Here is a 23,164-nt window from a genome sequence, read left to right on the forward strand (position 1 = left end):
GTTATCCATAAACCAGGCAAAAAACACACGAATGCAGATTGCCTAAGTCGGAAAATAGCACTTTTGGAAGCAACAGGCCGAGATACTGAGGACTGGAGAAAGGCACAAGATGAGGATACAGAATGTAAAAAATACGCAACTCAAAAACAATTTTGCTTTGAAGATGGTGTATTATGCCGTAAAACAAAACTTGGACCGCGAATTGTTGTTCCCCAACACCTTAGACAAGAAATAATGGCAGAGGCCCACGATCACATCCTTGCAGGACACGGTGGACAGCGGACAACCGAAAGACGTGTGGCACAGCGATTTTGGTGGCAAACCAGAAAGCTGGATGTTGCGCAGTACGTTCGTAATTGCATTGCGTGCGCACAACGAGCTGAACTTTCTCGTTCAAAAATACCCTTACAGAGGCTCCCCGAGGCTTCATGTCCATTTCAAATCTGCGGACGGGATCTCTACGGGCCATTTCATGAAACACCTGCTGGTAATAAGTATGTTCTTACAATTATCGATCACTTTTCACGCTATCTAGCTATGGTGAGTCTCCCAGATCAGCAAGCAAATACAGTTGCCAAAGCTTTAGTTAACAACTGGATACTTAAATTTGGAGTACCTGAAGCTATTATCACAGATCAGGGATCTAATTTTATGTCTGAATTAATGAAACAGCTATGCCACTTATTAAAAATACGCAAATTACGCACAACTCCGTTACACCCTCAGTGCAACGGGCGCACAGAAAGAGTTCATCGGACAATTGACAAGATGCTTAGTTATTATATTAACGAACAACATTCTAATTGGGATACGTATTTACCAATAATCGTGTCGGTATACAACGCCAAAACGCATGAAGCAACTGGCATGTCACCTTATGAAGTGGTCTATGGGAAAAAAATGCCGTCCCCTTTTGATGTAATCAGGCAGAAAAACGGAAAATTCGGAGAAACAGTAAGAGATTTCAGTCAAATGATGAAGGATGTATGGAAAAAGGTTCAAAAATCTAATACAAAGGCTTTGGAACGACAGGAAAGATTAGGTAATACCCAAGCTAAATATCCAAATTACAAAATCGGTCAGTGGGTTATGCTTTCAACTCCTTATATAGCGAAAGGAAAAACGAAGAAATTTGTAACAAACAACAGAGGTCCTTATCAAGTTATTGAGATCACATCACCAGTCAACGTTAAATTGCAACTGCCCACCCGAACTACCATTGTCCATGCAAGTCGTTTAAAACCTTTTAAGGGCGCTCCAGATGTAATTCCTTCAACAATAGTGTCTCCTTTTCCGAAGGGTGGAGGGAGTTCCCGTAAAGGAAAAAGAGTGGCCACGCCAGCACAACATACAGACATGGCACCATACAATCTTCGTTCAAGGGTGCGTATGTCCTAGTTGAATCTTAGTACACTGTGGACAGTATACAAATGTAAATAATTAATACATGATAATGGCTTATTATTTAAGAAAGAAAACTTGAACGTAGAAACATATAGATCTTGTAGTTAACAATGTATTTCCTCATTTCTTTATTTTTGTTTTTACTACGTTGGTAGGTTCATAATCATGTTGTTTGCTTTTTTTCAGAAAACGCCATGCAAGCATTTCCTACACAAAACCTGTCCTACCTCATTGACTCCCTTGACAGTTCCCTTCTGAAGTCATTAGATACGTTCATTAACTCGCACAGCAAGGCAAAATTGATGCCAATGTTATGATGCAACATGCCTTAAAATTAAAAAGTGAACACAAAACTAAAATTATAATGCTAGGAACGGGTATATCTGGATACTTTGTGTTGGTGTTTCTGCTTTGTACAGTTTTCTTTTATTTAAGACGAAAAAATAAGCCAAATAATAATATACCACTTCATCAAATCCCTGTTAACTGGATACCACACTCTTAACTGGTGTACTTCAGCAGTTACTTTTGAGCATTAGTGTATTTATTTTTCTTTATTGTACTTCATTCTTTATTAAACAGTCTCTTGTTAACATAAACAATACTGTAGAATAGATATTCTTGCATTAGTATAGGGTAGATTAAACAGCTGTTGCTCTGTAATTTTCTAAGTGCAAAATCTATTTTTTGTTTATTCATTGTCTTCAAGATTTGTTACACTTATTACAACCATTTATGTAAGAACTATGTGATTCCTGACCGTACAGTGCTTTTGTAAAGTGATAAAGTATTTTCCACATACTTAATGTGAAGCGTGTGTAATCTTCTAAGTCGAGAGTTTTCAGTGCTTGTGCTTTTTCCGTGTGAAGAGTGGAGGAATGTTGAGTGGTAAATTAAAGGGCGAATTTCTCCGAAGGGTGGAGGAATGTTGAGTGGTACTTAAGTAAATAAATTAGTGAAATCAAAGTGAACTAGAAATTAGAATATAAATGGAAAACTTGGTTTAGTTTGGAGAGTTACATACTGGCACACAGCGGGCACAACAGCAGAGCAGAAGAGACAATGAGCGTGAAGTCAGCAAGTTCCACATAAGCGGGCACTGTCATTCAGCCGTCAGGGCATCGCCCGACCGGCTCACGTGTTTCTCAGTTGTCGCATGTGAGCAAAGGCCCTCGCCTACATTCCAAGAGCCAATGACCGACGTTAAGAAGATTCTTCGAGAAGCTTTTCAACGTGACGGAATAGGCAATGACCGGCTCACGTGTTTCTCAGTCGTCACATGCGATCAGAGGCCCCCTCCTACATTCCAAGAGCCAATGACCGAGGTCAAGAAGATTCTTCGAGAAGCTTTTCAACGTGACAGAAGAGGCAATGGCCGTGAAGTCGTTCACCTCCAGTGAACTGAAGTGAGTAAATACGCGAGACGCGGTGGGCCCGACATATGAAGATGGGGACGAAGACGAAGACGGAGACGGGGACGGAGACGAAGACGAGAGACGAAGGAAGAAAAGAAGAGTAGCAGTAGTTTTCAGTCAGTTCGGTGCTGAAGACCGTCATGCAAGAAGAGACTGCATCATGCACAGACGCACCAAGTCCGCCGCAGTAATGGAATAGCAAGCAGCAGCCACGGCGCCAGAAGACAGAAGTTAAAAGGTATTTGAAGTCTGATTTTTACGTACACGGGTGACTCGTGAGGACAGGAAGGAGACGGCCTCACCTCAGCAGTCACCTGTGAGCTGGGATGAAGACCTGACAGCCGAAGACTGGCAAGCGGGAGTCCATGGTTCGAGTTCGGGACACTGCCCTTGCCCCGCCGCGCCGCTCCGCTGGTCGACGCACAACACACGCGGCCACTTAGAGAAGAGAAACACTGGGACGCCACATCCAAGGTATCACCATCCGATGCACGACTTCGCCCACAATAATTAAACGGGCCACCTCGCGCTGCACGTCTCCAGTCAACTGGGCGAGACGGCGACACGAGATACACACCGCTACGCGTAATCAGACGCCGCCGCCGCCGCTGCCGCAGCAGAAGACTTTACAAACGACACAGCTGCCGCTCTCCGAACCAGAACATCCCATAAGATACAGTTGTACAAATCTTCAATAAAAGTTATCTTATGTAAAAATGATGTTTCATTCGACCTCATACCCGAGCCAAGGAAGAACCCTCCCTGCCCACATGTTGTTAAAAGAGAAAAGTTAATTTATTTAATATTTTCATCCTGACAGAATGCTTTAGAATGCTCATCCTGACAATTGACAGCATCAAAAGAGGAAACCCAGTTACATTGAGTGACAGAAGTGTCACATTTAGTAACACACTGTTACAATGCCAATAGTTAAACGTCCATAATATTTATGATGCTTCGGACATCTTTCCTCCTCTGGGCAACAAACGTAAAATGTATGAATTTATGTAAATGAATCAGAAAATAAATTTTTTTCTTGTTCTATGAATATGTATATGAATCCGCAGCCCACAGTACGTGGCAGGTGTAATGGCACTTGCCCTATATGCTGCCGAAGAGGTACAAGTAAGACAAAAAAGGATGCGATGCGCTGCAGCAGAGATGCTGTTAGAAAAGAGAGATGCGATTGTCACTTTCAAGTCGGCACAAAGAGAGGAGTCTGTTGTGTGTCTTGATGAAGAGAGGACATCAACATTTTATCGCTCTTCCTCTTGCAACAGTTTTGTTAATAATTCTGGATTTTGCGTTAATATAAACAACGTGAAGTAAAATGCAGTGCCTGTCTATTTATTTGACAAACAGTTCATCTCACTACGACGAAATATTTCTTTCTTTAGGCGACACGGTCAACAATCAGCAACTTCTGTGGTGGTTGCATTCAACACCACCGTCAAAGTAGAAAAAGGAGGCAATGTTTCCCATTGAGAAGAAAATACACATAAGAACATTTACTATTAAATTTTCTAGAAGGTTTATTTCAGGATGTTTGGTGGTGTGTGCTCAGCAGCCGCGCATAATAGTATTTCATTAACTTGCATTTAAGATTTCACAGTTCAAAGTTATAATCATTTCCAAATGATAAACTGTGATTCATCATCCAGTTAGTAATACGAAATAGAATATAGTACAACAGCCACTGCATTAGTCCCACCTTAACTTACACATATTCTCACTTTGAATTCCTATCTCTGATTTGTCATTCAGTGTCTGGCCAATAACAGCAATTTTTCAGGGTAAAAAAAACCATTATAATCTTTTTTAAAGTTTTTGTAGCATTGTACAATGCTGTATATGTAATTAATGGAAACGCTTAGACACCGTAAAATGGATATTTTGATGTAAAATGTGTGTAAGTTATTTTTTTTAACATTGATAGCCTAGTGAGTGTAACATGAATGCGTATCTTTCCTAAAATCACCTACTTGCTTCTTCTACCGTAATATATTTTCTCGCCAGTAACAGTGTGCGTTTTTCAGGAATAACCGCACATATCACAATCGGAATGTACGTTTACTTTAATAATCTGCTTTTACATGCTTTGTGATATACCAGTAGTTAGTTAGTTTCATGTTCCATATATCATTTTCACAATTAATCATAATTATGTGGAATGACTCATTTTATGTTGACATAAATTTTTTTTTTGAAGAAATTTGTTCATGCTGATAATTTATTGATTTTTTTTGTTTCTGATTAAAGAGAGACAAACTTTCGGAATTCATATCTATCGCCATCTACACATTACAATAATAGGTATAAAAGGAGCTGTCAAAGAGAAAAGTTTTCAATTTATTTTCAGATTTCACTTTGCTGTCTGCCCGGCATTTTTCACTGGGCCAGTGATCAAACTTTTAGTGGCAGCCTTGTAAATTCCTGTTTGTGCTGCAAGCAACATTAATGTGTCTACTTAATCTTGTCTTCTGGTAATGTAATTATGTACATCATTGTTCCTGTTGAGATGCAGAATATTATTTACAACGAACATCATGTGGAAATAACTATATTGTGACCAAATTGATGGCTACTCACACCCTGAGCAGCAGACAGGCCGACGGAGGGAGTTCACGTAAGTGGTTTGCAAAAGCCTTCCTCAGAAAGGTAGCAGATCACACACACACACACGTTCATACAATCACACACACACTAATCACACACAGATGACTGCTCTCTCTGGCTGTTCCAGCTAGAATCTCTTTTGAAGAGGGAAGAAATGTGAACAACGAATAATTATCGTTGGGAGGAATAAGGACGTGAGATGCTGCACTAACAATCAGCGCGGTCACGTGTCCGTTTGTTGTGCGGGGACGAGACAGTTGATAGAGTGTGGCTCGGAAGGCGATGGCTGCCATTTTTGATGAAGTGACTACCACCTCCACACAGCGAAAGCACCAGATGCTATTCGGAATACGACCACGAAAGTCGATAAATATCTCAAACGGTCCAAACAGGCACGGGCACGTAAAAGTGACCTCACGGGGAAGTATAACTACGGTTACCCATCGAGGTACATATGTAGTGAACCTAATGTTTTGAGGTATGTAAGATGGCGGACATCGGCTTCAAGTTTGTCACGTGATGACATGTACCTTATTCTCTTTTCTCCACAGTTACCACTTTGGGCTGCATGTATGATCCTTGTAATCGATGTCTCTTTTGGTAGTTGTTTGTGTGATTGCTTAGGAATTCAATAAAATTTTGTATGAAGTTTTAAATCCGTTTCTGTATTTAAAATGTCGTCAGGCTGTTGTATTGTGTGTATGTAGGTTCCAGTCTCGTCAAGTGCATTCATTGTTAAGCATTTAGCTAGTATCTGTAAAATTTTCATTGATAACTCCGTTCATTTTGCATTGGTTATTGTCGTTCTTTAAGTGGTTGAAGAATATAGACGGATCATTGTCGCTAATTCTCCTGTGTTCTCGATACCTTATCTGAAGGTGTGCCCTGTTAGTCCTTCGTAAAATTTCTTGTGATTCTGACATTCGTTTTGTATGTGCCTGGGTTTATGTATACTCGTAGTTTTGATTTTCCTGAGTGAAGTTATGGCGGATATTTTTGTTGGTTCTCTATGAGAATTGGATACTTGTGTTCTTCATTACTGTATTTAATTTGTCTGTTAGTGTACCTAATTGTATTATGGGTATGTATGTTTGTTTTATCTTTTTAACTGTTTTTCTGTGCAACTTAATGCTCTTGTGAATTTTTTGTTTTATAGGAGCTGTTTTCTTCTGTATCTCAATACTACAATGTCTGGGTTGAAACCATTTTGTTGTACTATATACCGTTATGTATCGCGTTCTTTTTGTATGGCAGGTTGGTTTACTGGTAGGTTTTATATTCTTTTGATCATGGCTTGGAAGTAGGCGTACTTGTGTGCCTCTGGGTGGTACGAATTATCATGTGTAATGCAGTCAGTTGTGCGCTTTCTGTAAACTTCGAAAATGTGAATTATGGTAGTTAGTGGTTGAACGTTCCAGGAAAGTAGCTGATTTGTTCGTTTCAGTTTCGATAGTGAAGTTCATTTAAGGATGTAGTTTATTAAGCGCTTGACGGATATATTGGATATCACGTTCATCTTCATCTATAAAGGAAAGCATGTCAGCCGTGTATCGAAAATAATGAACGCACTTGAAGTGATAGAAATCAAGATACACAATACACAACGGCGTGACGACAGTTCAAAAAACAAGTGGATTTAAAACATAAACATTTCACATAGGATTTTATTGATTCCTAATCAAAGGTAACAGATACACACAAACAACTAGCCACAGACACGTCGACTGCAAAGATTATACATACACCTCAGAATGATAACATCAACACGCCTTAGCAACTGTAACCAAATCATCTTTGGCCAACTGTCACAACTGTCAATCTGTCAAATCTGACGATAAAACGTCAAATTACATAAAAAACAAGACAGGACTATTAACAGCAGCAAACAGCACAACAACGTATGCGTTACAGTCCTAAATTCACGCAACGCTGTAATAAAAGACAGAGTGACAGCGACCACTGATCGTATATGGACGTAGGTTCGAAGTCTGTATATCTGAAAATACGGTAACAGAAATTATAATAAAATATAATAAAAACATAATGTAACTTCGTAGACGGTCTGAAAATTGGCAGTTTAAAGTCCTACAGTAGCAATTTGGATTCGTTACATAATGTCTCTAAGACATATGTTCAACGTTGTAGGTCCATTGGATGGTAAATCCATGTGGTAATGTGCTTTGAATCGAATATCTTCTAGAGTGTCCAGGTATGCAGCGTGCTACACTGAGCTGATTTTATCCTTCTTTCCTTAAATGCTGTACGCCGCATAAAACATGACACAAGTGTTAAGATATGCCAGGCAGACTTGACATCTCAGTCAATAGTTTCCACTCCCGGTTGATTTCCCTCGAGAGCTGTTACCCGAGCACGTGCGGTTGCAGAACATTTTGCGGCTGCTTCATCTAAAGGCTCAAATTTCAGCAAAATTTTTTAGGTCTGCTGCGACACTTGCCTCGAGGCCATTGTTCTCGAAAGTCAAGAACCGAATTTTAATCCCGTTAGAGCATACATTTTAAAATGCCATTCCGCTGCAGAGCGAATGATTCTTTGGGGAATGTATATGCACATTCTTCTTTCCAGCGCTCATTCCTTATTTACGTTATTCCATTTCTCAATAATCCCATTTCATTACTGCAATTGTCCACTTGTGTCATGTGAGCTTTGACCAATCTCACGTGCAAGTATTACCATCTCTAGATGAAGTTTCAAGACAAAACTTGCGGGTGCCCGTCGAACGTCTTTGGTTTCAACGGATGGTAACCTATTTAACTGCACCACACTTGTTATGTTGCAACAGGTCGAATTTCCTTCTTCTACTTTTTTTAGTTCTCCGTCTATAACAAGCTTCTAACTACTTCAGTTTAATCACTGAACACCTATTGTTCAGTCTTCGAATTCGTCAGACATGTCATGGATGGAATCAGTCAAACAGTGTACCCCAACGCTGAATCTACGAGCTCCCACTGTGACTGTATTTTCGTGGTTTCCGTTGGCACATTAGTTCACGTCGAACTTCGTTAACGAATGTTTTCATCCATCATTTGTTTGTAGTGTGTATCCGGTCGTTAGTCTCAGTATGTCTATTCATTAAGGAATATCTTGACACAGTTCAGAAAAAGGAAAATGCCAGTATAATTGCTAACATTAGTTTGAGAGAATTCTTAAATCTAATTATGAAACCTATATGTAAGTTGCTTCACTGTCCCTCAGTATTGGTTACCGAAATTTTGAAGTTTATTTAATTTCATTACATGTACGAATGTTGAATTCAAAATTCGTTTTTACCGTCAGAGTAACACTTCACATGTGGTACTTGCATGCTCTTTCCAAAACATCACATCGAAGTTTCACAAGAGTTAGGCTACTCAAATAAGTGATATCAAGGGATGTTGTCAGTATTCTTCTCGACGTGTGAAAAAAGTATTCACTGTTATTAGTAGCTCTGACTGTCCATTCTTCACGTGGAGAGTGACTGTTACACTTATAAATTTAGGCATTACGAGCCTTCAGGTCAAGGATACGACAGGCCTAATTTTGGGAATCTTACACTGCTACTTACTTTTAGCTGTTAAGCAGGATATTAAGTTATTCTTCGTAGGTCTGTGACTGCTAAAGGAAAGGTTACAGAAAAAGGTGACTGACAGGTGTTTCATGTCTTAACCAATATTATCAGTTTTCCTAATGTCAGATATCGATGTGATCAGCTTATTGTGTAACGTGTATCGTGTTTCGTTTCACCCATTTGCTAATATATCATCTTCAATATGTTTTACTGCAGCGTGTTATGGAATAAAGTTGACCCTTATTGACATTCAACATTGATGTCTGGCTAAGTGTCAAAAATTTTTAAGAAAATGATGAACAACTTCAGAAGCAATCCAGTAATTTTAAAACTGAAAGGCGTTGTCCAGTGTTACTGTAGTCACCATGGAACACCGTTATTCCAATCGTTAAGTTAGATAAAAAGACAAAAGAATGGAAAAAAGCACTTGATCAATTTACATAAAACACACCTCCTTGTGTTGAGATGACTGTCCATATCAATCGAAAAGTCACACTAGTTTGCCCATCACTTCGCAAAAAATACAACATTACAAATCTAAAATAAAAACAGACATCGTAGTCGCCAAGAGTCTGTCACATTGAAACTTTGCACCAATCCTGTGATTGGATGGAAGTGGCCGAGAGCTAACGGCGGATGTAAGTACTCTTATATTTCAAACGGACGCCAAATTGTAATACACATATGATTAAATAAACACCGCTAGACGCTCACCCACTTATCCACACCACACCCACCATGTTTGCGTGGCACTTAAGATTTAAGAAACGCCACTCAGCCGTCCGGGGTGGCCGAGCGGTTCTAGGTGCTACAGTCTGGAGCCGCGCAACCGCTACGGTCGCAGGTTCGAATCCTGCCTCGCACATGGATGTGTGTGGTGTCCTTAGGTTAGTTATGTTTCAGTAGTTCTAAGTTCTAGGGGACTGATGACCTCAGAAGTTAAGTACCATAGTGATCAGAGCCATTTGAACCATTTGAACCAGCCACGCCACTCAGTAAATACGTGTACATAAGAACAAATTTTAACGTTCTCTCATAAAACTCTTATATAGTCCCCATGCCCACAAGGTGCAATTAGGCCACTACAGGAACTGAGTAACTGTGCACGTTTCTCTTGACTGTATTATAACATACCGAAAAAACATCACTTTCGTTTCTCAGAAACAAATACAAAAATAAATTGCACACTTCTGGCACTATCTTACATCATGTATCCCTTTTTATTTTGCAATATTCTGTAGACTCTGTCAATGTACTGCGTATTTGCTACACATTAATATGTTTTAATGTCATTTAGTTGTAACCTATTCAGCTTAGATGCAATGCACGTTTCTCCACAAAGATCACTGTCAGCGAAATGAGGGAGATTTCCTTAGTCTTAAATATTTGCTCATAAGAATTCAAAGTAATATCACATTTCTATTCCTCGATGTCTATGTTTTTTTTATTTACTATGTGTAACTGTTCAGAAAGACGACCAAGTAATTTTGACTCATGTAACTAATAGAATTAATAAAACTAAACACGTGAATGTATAACTATACATATAAGTAAGAGAAATTTGCAAAACTGTGCTATAGTTGTTGTCAAACATAGGAAATTCAAGAAAATGTGAAATACCTATTTGGTTAATAGTCCAAAATGTTTAATGTGTGAGACTGTCACAATAGTCTGTTTATTACTTCTGATATTTCCTCATAAAAAAAAACAGTAGTCTTGCTTACAAGACCAGAGTTCACATATCTGGTACCTCCAGTAAGATATCACTAGATTTTGCATCAAGCACACACAAGCATTCATCAACACTGAATAACACTTGCGTCTCACATCTGTCCCCTCCTTGAGCCATCAGAGTTTCTTAATTTGTACAAGTATTCTTTCACGTCTTTCCGTACATGGTGCCTACATGATTGCATTGCCAGCAACTTCCATAAGTTTTTCAATTATTTCTGGATCACAGAACAACACCAACCGCAATTTCGTAACTTGTTAATTCGAACTAACATTCACCATTATAAAAACTGTTTTAATGATAAAAATATGTTTATTGGGTCACAAAAAACATTAGTTTGAATTTATAGTCACATTTCCCGTAAAAATAATTTATCTCGAATTGCATCCAAACTTTTAGTGGTTACTCTTCCATTTTTGTGTCAAAAGTAGGAAAATTATCTGTGGAAGTGGAAATCAAGCTTCCTGTCATATCACCAACCGTCTCTTCCAATGGACTTGTTGTCGAATCCTAACGTTGCTATGGAGTATTGTTTAAACGAGATGGCGCAATGGACTGCGCAATTCTGCCACGTCTTACAGAACTTTGCTCTCCTTTAATATAGGCCGAACTGTAGTTTCTTCAACTCTGGCAAGCCTGGAGGAACGTTTATCTTTAGTTTCATTATATATTGAAACACTGGTAGATAGGGCATTTTTTGTATGACGTAAACTACGTTAAAAAGTAGTTTCTTTTGAGCTCGGGAAAGTCTTAGCCGCCGCATCTGTGTCCAAGTGACGCTGTCTTGTGAATTTCCTTGACTGCGCATTCCAACGCTTAGAATAACTTGTGAAATCAGGAACTGGTATCTTTCAGGAGTATTCTTCTCAGCTGTGTTGATTTGCTCTTTCTTGCTTCACTTTGAGTTTTTCTACTGTCGCCGAAGATCCATTTTAATGCTTTGCAGTGATTATAAGTATCATCTAAAGAGAACTAGGCAGCACTACATAATTATTATCTTCAACAAGTCCTATACACTATAATATTAACGTACAAAAATTTTAAACTTGTTACTATACGAATACACTGTAGCGGCAAAGAAACTGGTATAGGCATGCATACTCAAATACAGAGCTATGTAAACACGCAAAATACGTCTATATAAGACTAAAGTGTGTCGCAGCTGTCAGATCGGTTACCGCTGCTATAATGTCAGGTTATCAAGATTTAAGTGATTTTGAACGTGGTATTATAGTCAGCAGACGAACGATGGGACACAGCATCTCCGAGATAGCGATGAAGTCGGGATTTTCCCGTAAGACCACTTCACGAGAGTACCGTGAATATCAGGAATCCGGTAAATCTCCGACATCCTGTCGCTAGAAAAAGATCCTGCAAGAACAGGCTCAACGACGATTAAGGAGAATCGTTCACTGTAACAGAAATGCAAACCTTCCGCAAATTGCTGCAGATTTCAATGCTGGACGTGTGAACCATTCAACGAAATGTCATCGATATGTTCTTTTGGAGACGAAAGCTCTCTCGTGTACCAATGATGACTGGACGACATGAAGTCTTAAGCCTCGACTGCACCCATTCATGTCCACTGTGCATTCCGACGGACTTGGGCAATTCCAGCAGGACAAAGCGGCGCCCGACACATCCAAAACAGAGTTGGTCCAGGAACACTCTTCTGAGTGACTGGTCACCACACTCCACAGAATGAACATTATTGAGCATTTGTGGGATGCCTTGCAATGTGCCGTTCAGAAGAGATCTCCACCCCCCCCCCCCCTCCGCCCACCCCCCGTACTCTGAAGGATTCATGGACAGCCCTGCAGGATTCATGGCGTCAGCTCCCTCCAGCACTACTTCAGACATTATTAGAGTCCATGCCACGTCGTGTTGCAGCACTTCTGCGTACTCGGGGGGACGCCACAGGATATTATGCAGGTGAACCAGTTTCTTCGGCTCTTAAGTGTATTTATCTTTAACTTAAAGTACATAAATCTTAAACTTACTACTATACGTACACACGACATATATTTATCTTCAACTTAACAAAAGAAAATCAGCATGTTCCATCAGAGATTTACTAATATATTTATATATTTGATTTTCCTGTACAATGGAGACATTAATAAGAAATGACAACAGGTCCGTTGTTGCTGCAGTCATGAACGAAATCTGCGAAAATATCACTTTAGCATCAGAAAATTATTATTGATTATGCTTAACCTGGGAACAGTACACTAATTCAGCCAAAAACGTACTCTAGGAAATTAAAAACAATGATCTGCTTGCGGTCGATCACCCGAAGTTGCCTACTAAACTGAATTAATCACGTTCATTTACAAAAGATGAATAAAGTCAGAATAATAATTTCCGGTTTAAAGTCAAAACTGCACATGCGATGTCGCATTGCCAAAATCTGGCAACTGTAGTAACATTAATGAAAATACGTCTATTTTTTAGATACGCAGATTTCATCGAGGCAAGATCTCGCGTCCCAATTTCGCATTTTGTGCCGGAGTGTATTTGTGTGAATGTGGCGATAGAGTGACGATCGTACCGTGTCTACTAGTGCAATATAATGTTTGAAAAGACTTAAATTCAAAAATTTAAATGAACACTGGCACAAAAGTCCTCTAAATGGCAAAAAAGAATATGTATTACCCATTTAAATTTAATACAGGTAGTAATATTTTGATCCAGTGTTCGTCGAGTCGGAGGTCCCCTAAGTACAAAAAAATTAATAACAGCATACATCTAAAAATGATAAAATATGAAACTTAAATGCAAGTAAGCAACGCAGGCACTGTAGCTACATACCGAAACAACAATACCAAATCGTTGAGTCTAAGTTTTAATTGATTTACTCCTAAAAAAATCGTGTCCGCTGCTCGTGGCCTCGCGGTAGTGTTTTCACTTCCCGAACACGGTGTCCCGGGCTCGATTCCCGGTGGGGTCAGTGATTTTCACCTGCTTCCAGATGACTGGGTGTTGTTGTGGTGTCTTCATCATCATCATGCATCCCCATTACGGTCGTAGGAAGGCAACGGCAAACCACCTACATTAGGACCTTCCCTAGTACGACGGTGCGGGCCTCCCGCATCGTTCCCATACGCTCTGTCAAGAAGCATGGGAATTCATTTCCATTAAAAATTATTGATGTACACACAACCGACAACGACGCCTTCCCTCACGCCTCTGCCCGTTCGGGTCACCGCAGTTGATCACACACCATTCACCGCACACCGAGCGTTGTTTAATGAAGTGTGAGTTAGAACGCTATCGTCAAAACAATGCAGGACGTGGGCCTTGTAAAATAGATTAATCCATCGAGCTAATTTCGTAATTATGAGAAAATATGAAAAAAATGAATCCGTAATTATAGTCTTTAACAATATTCGGCTAATTAAAGACAAATTGGTTTTCATATTTTACGTAATAAGTAATGATGACATCACTAGACTTCTGAGATGTGAATATGGGACACACAGGACTGGAAGAGGTGACACTAAACAGAAGCGGCTTATACTCAGCAATAATGAAAGTACACCGTTCTAGAAAGGACAGCTGTTCTTGACTTATTGTCTATTATTCACCTAGCGCTTGCCCGACGTGTCGACGCTGGGATCAAAATATTACTACTTATATTAAACTTAAATTGGCAATCGTATAATTTTTTTTAATTTTTAAGTTTTTGTGGTATTTTTTTTTTAATTTTTTAATTTAAGCTTTATTTAGTTCTGTAACCTTGTTACCTGTCTTTATTTGTTCTGACATTACCTTGTACGATTGCTAATATACCACTTAGAGCAAATTTAAGCAAAAAAAGAAATACTCACAAGAGGTATTCAAGCCCCCTTATATGCGTCAGGAAGATTACATTCCTCACCACCAGTTTCTCTGGACTTCTTCAGACAGTTATCTACAGTAGTTTTTGTTTTCTATTTACATGATGCTACTTGCCATTTTAAACGCCCGGTAACAATTGTAGTCTGAGTTATTTTACATACTGGCAACCTTCGTTCCCCTAAAAGCCCCCACGTTTGTTTACGTCCGTACTAGTGCAGTACGCAGAACCAGAGCTCACCTGAAGAGACGACGTCGTGATAACTATGTGTGTGCAGTGCTGTTGGGCGCTTTCCTGTCGCAGCACCAACCACTGCCTCCACGTCCAAAGAAGTCGCAGCAGTGGTAGCCTTCTCACAGTCCGTGGTGCCCCAGAAGTCGGCGTACTGCCTACATCTACATCTGTGTCTACATCTATATTCGTACTGCATAAGCCACAGTACGGCGCGTGGCGGAGGGTACGCTGGACCACTACTAGTCGTTTTCTGTCCCGTTACACTCGCAAATAGGGCGAGGGAAAACGACTACGTTCGGGCTCTCACTTCTCGTATCTTACCTTCGTGGTCCTTACTCGAAGTGTATGTTGGCGGCAGGAGAGTCGTTACGCAGTCAGCTTCAAATCCCGCTTCTCTAAGTTTTCTCAACAGTGTTCCCTGTTAAGAAAGTCGCCTTCCCTCCTAGAATTCCCATTCGAGTTCTCGAAGCATCTCTGCAAGGATTTGTGTGTTGTTCGAACCTAACGGTAACAAATCCAGCAACGCACATCTGCATTGCTTCGATGTCTTCCGTTAATTCGACCTTGTGCGGATCCCAAACACTCCAGCAGTACTTACGAATAAATCGGACTAGCCTCCTGCATGTGGTCTCCGTACAGATGAATCACACTTTCCTAAAATTATCGCAGTAAACCGATGACGACCATTCGCCTTCCCTATCACAAACCTCACATTCTCGTTCCATTAAGTATCGGTTTCTAATGTTACAACTCGATATTTAAACGACGTGACTGTGTCAAGAAGGGCACTAATCTTACTGTATCTGAACATTACGGGTTGTTTTTCCCACTCATCCGCATTTTTATTAAATTTAGAGCTAGCTGCCATTCATTACACCAAATTGATTTTTGTCATCTTGTGTGCTCCTACCGTCACTCACATTCGACACCTTCCCATATGCCACAGCATCACCAGCAAACAATCCCAGACTGTTGCCTACCCTGTCCGCCAGACCATGTATGTCTACAGGAAACAACAATGGTCGCGTCACACTTCCCTGGGCCACACGTGATGATACCCTTGTCTCTGATGAACACCCGCCGTCGAGGACAAAATACTGGGTTCTGTTCCTCAAGAGGTGTTCATACCTGGGAAACCATTTCATATGCTCGTAACCTCGTTGAAGTCTGCAGTGGGGCACCATGTCAAAGGCTTTTCGTAAATCTAGAAATATGGAATGTGCCTGTTGTCCTTCATCCATGGTTTTCAGTATATCATGTGAAAAAACGGCAAGCTGAGTTTCTCACGAGAGATGCATTTAAAACATTGCTGATCCGTGTAGATAAGCTTTTCGGTCCCAAAGAGTCTTATTAGACTCAGAATATGTTCTAGAATATATTAAGGATAATGGTCAGTAATTTTGCGAGTCCCTTCTTTTACCTTTCTTACATACAGGACCCATCTGCCCTTTTTTTCCAGTCTCTTGCGGCTTTACAGTAAGCGAGAGATTCGCTATAAGTGAAAGTTAACTAAGGGACCAATGCCGTAGAGTATTCTTTGTAAAAGGGAATTGGGATTCCATCCGGACCTGGCGACTTCCGTTTTTGCAACTCTTTCACGTCTTTCTCTACTCCATGGATGCGTATCATCATGTCATCCATACGGGACTCTGCGCGATTGTCAAACAATGCTATGTTTGAACGATTCTCCTGCGTTTCTTAAAAGTGAAATTTACAACTTTCCGTTTTGCCATCTTCTACTGCCACGTCAGACTGGTAAACGAGTGGCTAAATGGAAACCTTAGACCCGCTTAACGATTTTACGTAGCACCAGAATTTTCTCAGGTTGTCGGCCAGATATCTTGCTAAGATATGAGAGCTGTAGTTGGGGTGTTCTCCATACGTAGATATTTTCACAGACCCACGACCCTCTACTAACATTTGCTTGTAACCATTTGTGCGCTCTCTTTTTAACTGAGAGTGCAACAGCCTCTGCTCCTTCAGTTTTTTTTCCGAAGTTACTTGTTAAACGACAGTTGGTCTTTTCAGTTCTTAATCGACATACTTCTCCAGTGCACGATCTACAGCCTGCTTAAACCTTGCCCACAGTTCCTCCACGCCCATCACCATAGAAACTTCATGATGCCGATTCGTTGTCTATGTGAAATGCTAACATCTGCTTATCTGTCTTTTCCAATACGTGTGGGCTGCCGAATTAGCTGCTCTAGACAGTTTTCGAAAATCGTGTTCAAAACTACTTTGCAGGACCATCTGCCTGTACCCCTGCAATGAATCCATAGACGCCCCAGTCTGTACTCTGTAGGTAAAAGTCGGCTCCAGCTAGTATTGCATGATACGGGTATTTGCGCGATACTGATGGTGTACTTTCTTTTAATGACTCTAGAACTGTTACAGTGGAAACGGGTGGTCGGTTGAAACATTCAACAATAACATCGGTTTCGTCTAGACCTGCTACGCATGACCGCATAACTTCACTGGCACACTCAATTTCGACGTCAATAGAGAAAATATTGTCGCCACTTGCAATGAAAACTCTCCCTCACATGGCGTATAATCTGTCTTTCCGATATACGCCGGTGTGCATACAGGTCTTGCTGCAAAAGAGCCTATTTCCTAACTGAATGTGCGTGATGTGGCCGGCCGGAGTGGCCGTGCGGTTCTAGGAGCTACAGTCTGGAACCCCGCTACGGTCGCAGGGGCATGGATGTGTGTGATGTCCTTAGGTTAGTTAGGTTTAATTAGCTCTAAGTTCTAGGCGACTGATGACCTCAGAAGTTAAGTCGCGTAGTGCTCAGAGCCATTTGAACCATTTTTTTGTACGTGATGTGGCTATGTGTTTCTGAGCGGCCGTGCAGAAAATGTATCTCTGTCCGCCCTGGCGCTAGTCACGTGTAATTGTTCAGACTCTATCAGTATGGCCATTCTGAACCCGTCACTTCTGTGCCTGAGTGGCAGCCGTAGGGTCGTAGCAGCAGTATCACTGAATGATGAACCAAACTGCCAGTAGGCCAAGATCCTGCTGCTGTGGAACTCTGAAAAATGGTGGTAGACCCCTGTTCTGTTTGGACGAGGCGCAACACAATAGCCTCGCAAACAATTATGTTTGAGATTTCTCAATAAAAGACTCTCTGTACAGTATTACCTTATTTGCGCAATATATATGGAAATATCTCAACTTCCTGTTTTCAGTCAGGCTGACATTCTAATTAGGTGCATATCCAAGCGCTATGTACACTCCATTGAAATTTTGACACTTGCTAGATTAATAATGTTGCATTCTGAACCTCCAGAGTAAACGTTTTGATAGATTTTCTGTTAAGACCTGCCCGTGAACATTTTTCTTCATTTTAGGGGTTTCACAGATATGCCTTCTTCATACAACCAGCGATAAAAGTAAATGGTCTGAGTCTTTAAATTTCGTACGACATCTCCCAGCGTACATTACATGTTCTGTATTGCATTTCCACGTTTGTTAAGTTAGCAGTGTGGTCGCATTATCAAAGATGTTCAAGACATTGGAAATGGAACCGGGAAGTTTTAGTAATCAGATTAGATACAAATTAATTGTGCTATACGAAAAAGGCAGACATTTAATTCTTGATTACTTCCACGGACTACAATCCATGCCGTAATGGTTTTCCGTCACGTTTACAGATCTTTCATGAGGACTGTGTACTCCAAACTATCAGCAGTAATCCAGTTTGACGCCACTGTGTCGACAGGTGAAACTGGAGATCGCGGAGCGGACGCGCACGCTGGAGATCGTCGGCTTCAGCGTCTCTCTGGCGGCGCTCCTCCTCTCCCTAGCCATCTTTTGTCGTTTCAGGTGAGTCCTGATCAAATGTGGAAAGCGTTTAACCACTAACTTTTGCATTAACTGCTGGACGTAACGATCACTGCATGTATTGGGTCTCGCGCATGCACTCGTGCATGTGTGTATGTTTGTGTGTCTTGAAAGGGGGGGGGGGGGGGGTTTATAACACTCAGCATCCAAGTTCTTGGGAGAATCTGGAACTATGAGCCTGCGCGTTTTAGACGTCTCTTGCATTAGAGGTACATAACCTTCGAGGAAAAAGATTCGTGTCTATCGAAAGTTATCATAATAAAATTAATATGATTGTCGTTGTTTATTAAATGTTTTCTTTGCCGGCAGAAAATGACTGTTGTATGTTGAAAGTTATTATAAGCTTACATGTAGTTTCAACATACGAATTCGTAAACTCTAAATACAAAAATTCGACTGCGAGAATGTGTTGCAAAATCTGACTGCGAGAAGGTAACTAGAAATAGCCTATCTAGTTTCCTATCTATTTAAGCATTCATAATGGCAAGAATACTGTCTGAAACCAACACTCTGAATCATTAAATTTTGAAAGTGATAAACTGGCCCTGGAAAAAAACAATGTTCCCCTTTTTTCACAATTTAATTTTCGGTTACCTGTTTCCTTGCTCTCGTCTCTCTATTTGCTGAGCTACAACTAACTACTGAGACACGCCCGGTGAAAAAAAGAAAAAAAAACTAATACACAAAAAGTTATTATTCTTGAGTGGAAAAACGTAAGTATTTCAAACACCAAATGAGACGTTTTAAAAAATGTATCTCTTAAAAATTAACATTTAATATTGAACAGTAATTCGTATCCTCAAATTCTGATGGAAAATTATGCATGGCTTTTTATCTTTTCCTATACTCAAGTCTCTGGATGTCTGAATCAAGAATGCGTAATTACAAGCCGCCGCAATAAAGGACAAACTCTAAAATCATTTACCTCAATAAAATCCGTGAACAATTTTTGATGTTGCTGCGCAAGGCTCATGCAATGAATTTAAATGAACACATTAACATATATTTCAGGAGGTCAAGCTCAAAAGTGGCCACAAATTAACAAAAATATTGTCTCCTCACGAAATTCCAGTTGTAATATCACCATCTCGTAAAAGAATATCTTTTTACAAGATGGTGATTTCACATCTGGCGTTTCGCGTCCAGCCAATATTTTTTCTTAATTTATGGCCAGTTTTCAGCTTGATGTTCTACAGTATGTGTTAACGACGTACACTCAGTCACTTGAAACTGGCCTAAAAGGCCGCAACCTGGGACGCAATTAAATAAACAAGAATACAATCAAGTGGTGGGTGGTGGGTTCATTTGAAAATTAATTAAATCCTCTTCTATTATTCGTCTATATAACCATAGTAAAATGTTGTTCTCAAAATGCTTAAATATCTTTCCTCATCTCAAATAACTAATCAGTAAATAAACGTGTCTCACTTCCCGAGAAGATAACTGCAACCGTACCACTCGGCCTATGCCGTAATGCTAATCACTACACACCCCTGCCGACGACTGTGTAACCTCATCTCACCGTTAACAGTGCGCATAACCTCCCGTGCAGCTTGCAAAGCAGAGATGGTCCAAGCAAGCCTCCAGGCCACACAGCATCTCTGACGACACTGCTGGCTTATAATTTCAAAGAGTACAATGGCGCTTACGCGCACATGACTTATAAATAATAGAGAAATGCCCTTGAAATTATCTACAGTCCCCTACCACTATGTGTCGAAAATACGCTCACTCAGACTCCACCCTAGTTATACACAGATAAGCCGTGAGAAAATTCCAGCTGGTTGTACCTTCAGGATTTTCACAAACTTGACCCTCATATACACATGGACATGTAATCATCAGGGAAAGATTCTGCAGGCCAGGCCTCGAGAAATTCCGCGTGAGAACCTTTCCTGACGAATGGCGCAGGGCGTTACCAGGACTGTCTTCAGTCTTTGAACTGACGTAGTTGTACCTAATTCGATAAAGGAATTTTAGCCGCAATCGACTTTCTGTTTGCGTTGTTCGTTCATTCTCACAGCAAAAGGATGAAATTAGGCGTATTGTACAAGGGGTGAGAATAGAAAATTTTTCCCACACTAATTTCCAACCTGAACTGATTTTTCCTTCTCATGCATAATTAGTTGTGTATTGAAAAGGAACGTTATTCTCGATTGCCACTTTGATGACTGCTTTAAAAGGATCTTCGACCAGCAACGAACGTAAACATGTGTGTATGAATGCATGGTTTCGTTGCGATATAAATTAATAAAATTTTCTCGGGCTTCCAGCCGAGTCAGGTGATTAAAATCCCACGAGCCTTCAACCGAGGTCTCCCCAGTCATTATCAAGTCGTAAGACTGACTGCTGTGTCGCCGTGGCCGCGTCGTTATATAGCCGCACTGCTGGTTGTGACGTCACCAGTGCTCTCTTCCTCGCCATATAAGGTAATGTTTCCATCTCGCGTCCGTCGCGCCCATTTCAACCTGCCAGGTTGTCCTGAGCTGCAAACCGCCGTCCTTGTTGAAAGCGTTTTCAGAGGTTATTATTTCAGTAGCTTCCTTTATGACGCTATCCCAAAATGTCTTCGTCCTCATAACGACAGATGGTTCGTCGAATAGAATTCGGTGTCCATTTTTTAAGGCGTGTTCTGCCACGGCTAATTTTTCTGGATAGCGTAGGCGTAAGCACATCTCGTGTTCCGTCCGGCGTTGCTCCGCAGTACGCCTATGCAAGTACGCACAGAACGACGTCTACTGAAGCGCTGTGCATTATAACAGGACTGAAACCAGTAATTATTAAACTCCAGACAATAGCTATTTAATATAAAATTTAAAAAAAAAACTAAACACATGGCCCATTCCATGGACACCCCTTGAGATTACAAACAGTGGCCCCATCGCCACATCGGGCAACTACAGTAACTTCAGAAGAAAATTACGTACTTAAAAAATATCCTACAGAGAGGTTTACACAGGTGGCAATTATTCAGAGAGCAGGAGAGGTTCGGGAGTCGTAATGATCATTAATGGCACATGTCCCCATCAGTTGCAGTACACACTAAGAATGTGTGCACCATCAACCAACATAAGTTAGTGATATTGCGAGCCTTAGAGAAACTACCGAACTTACGAGAGATAAAATGTTGAAATGGCAGGTGTAATACACATGGACAGTCGAATTACTCTAGATTCGTTAAAAATTCGAAGAACCATAAATTGTTCATAGGAAAGATCAGAAACAAGATTAGGGAATAGCGTCAGAGGAAACGGCATATTAAGTTCGAATGGACGAAAGCACAGGTAATAACTCCTGGGAATGAACTGGTGGACAGGCTTGTCAAACAAGCATCTCGAGAAAACGCAACAGAAAGCTACAACAGAATCCCTTCGTCTGTGATCAGAAGAAAGTTAAGATTCACTCTGAAGGAAAATTAAGAAACACAGTGGGCTGAAACTACAAAAGGGGCGAACGCAAAAGAATTATCCGATTGTTCAGTATTGTCTTTCCATAAAGTTATTGTGGTCACCTAATCTTACAACCATATTAACTGGTCACGGAAAATTAATGTCTTACTACCACCGTTCAGGCTAACCCCAAATGCTGCTTGTAGGTGCGTAGGGGGTGATCAAATAGTGGATCATCTGCTATGGGTGTGTCGCGAACTTAGTATAGAAGGAGATGCCCCGAGGAAGAGTATTACAGAAAAGGGAGTTAGCTAGCTCGTCGATAAACCAGTTTTAGTAAAGCTATACATGAATGAATTTCACAAATTTTGCAGTTTAGCAACGTTTGCCAGCACATGAATATTTATGTTGCCAAAAGTTAGAAAACAGTGATGTTATACCTGGAAAACTTTTATCCGTGATACAGAAGTTTACTGTTATGAATATAGCTATTAGTATACTTTTTATCATGCTCTACCTTGAAACCTTACATCAATCATACAGAAGTTTTCTAAGGTGAACACATCCATACTATTACAGTTAGACTTCTTCTTTATGCATCTTGTTATATAAACATGTAGTATTACAATCATTGTAATGAGACTTGTTGAATAAATGAAATGAAATGATCACTTCCTTAACTGAGTTGTTGAGATCAAAAGTGGGAATGTCACTCAATATTAGTTTTGAGACATATTGAAAAAACTGTATAGTTACGAATACTATTGTTCCCAAACCCTATAGTTACTCCCACATGCTCATCAAGAAATCTTTAACCATAGAATAAAGGCAAATATTAGAAAATGGTAACATAAAATGACTGACACATCCCTTCTTTAATTTTAACAACATACATATTACGATAAATATCGTGCAACTAAAAAAATACTATATTTTCAAGCACAGTACTAATTTTAATTGTTTTGACTTCTTCATACACTCTCCTATTGTATGTTAATTGTATAAACATTAATAATTAGACAATATATGTCAAACTAGGTAATATAATGGAAGCCAATATCCTTGTCCTTTTTGGCGTTCCGGCTTGTAACATGAGAGAAGTAAATGTCCAATTACAGCACCTTCAA

General features: G+C 40.2%; 1 protein-coding gene across 1 annotated transcript in view; it reads left to right on the forward strand.

The window, feature by feature from the left end:
* LOC126455427 (PDF receptor-like) overlaps positions 1 to 23,164 on the forward strand; it is a 433,889-nt gene that overhangs the window by 284,010 nt on the left and 126,715 nt on the right. Inside the window, exon 4 of the mRNA XM_050091177.1 lies at positions 18,527 to 18,630. Within this exon, the coding sequence (XP_049947134.1) occupies positions 18,527 to 18,630 (104 nt within the window). The remainder of the gene's footprint in view (positions 1 to 18,526; positions 18,631 to 23,164) is intronic.

This window comes from Schistocerca serialis, chromosome 2 (assembly GCF_023864345.2).
Source record: "Schistocerca serialis cubense isolate TAMUIC-IGC-003099 chromosome 2, iqSchSeri2.2, whole genome shotgun sequence".
NCBI classification, from domain to species: domain Eukaryota; kingdom Metazoa; phylum Arthropoda; class Insecta; order Orthoptera; family Acrididae; genus Schistocerca; species Schistocerca serialis.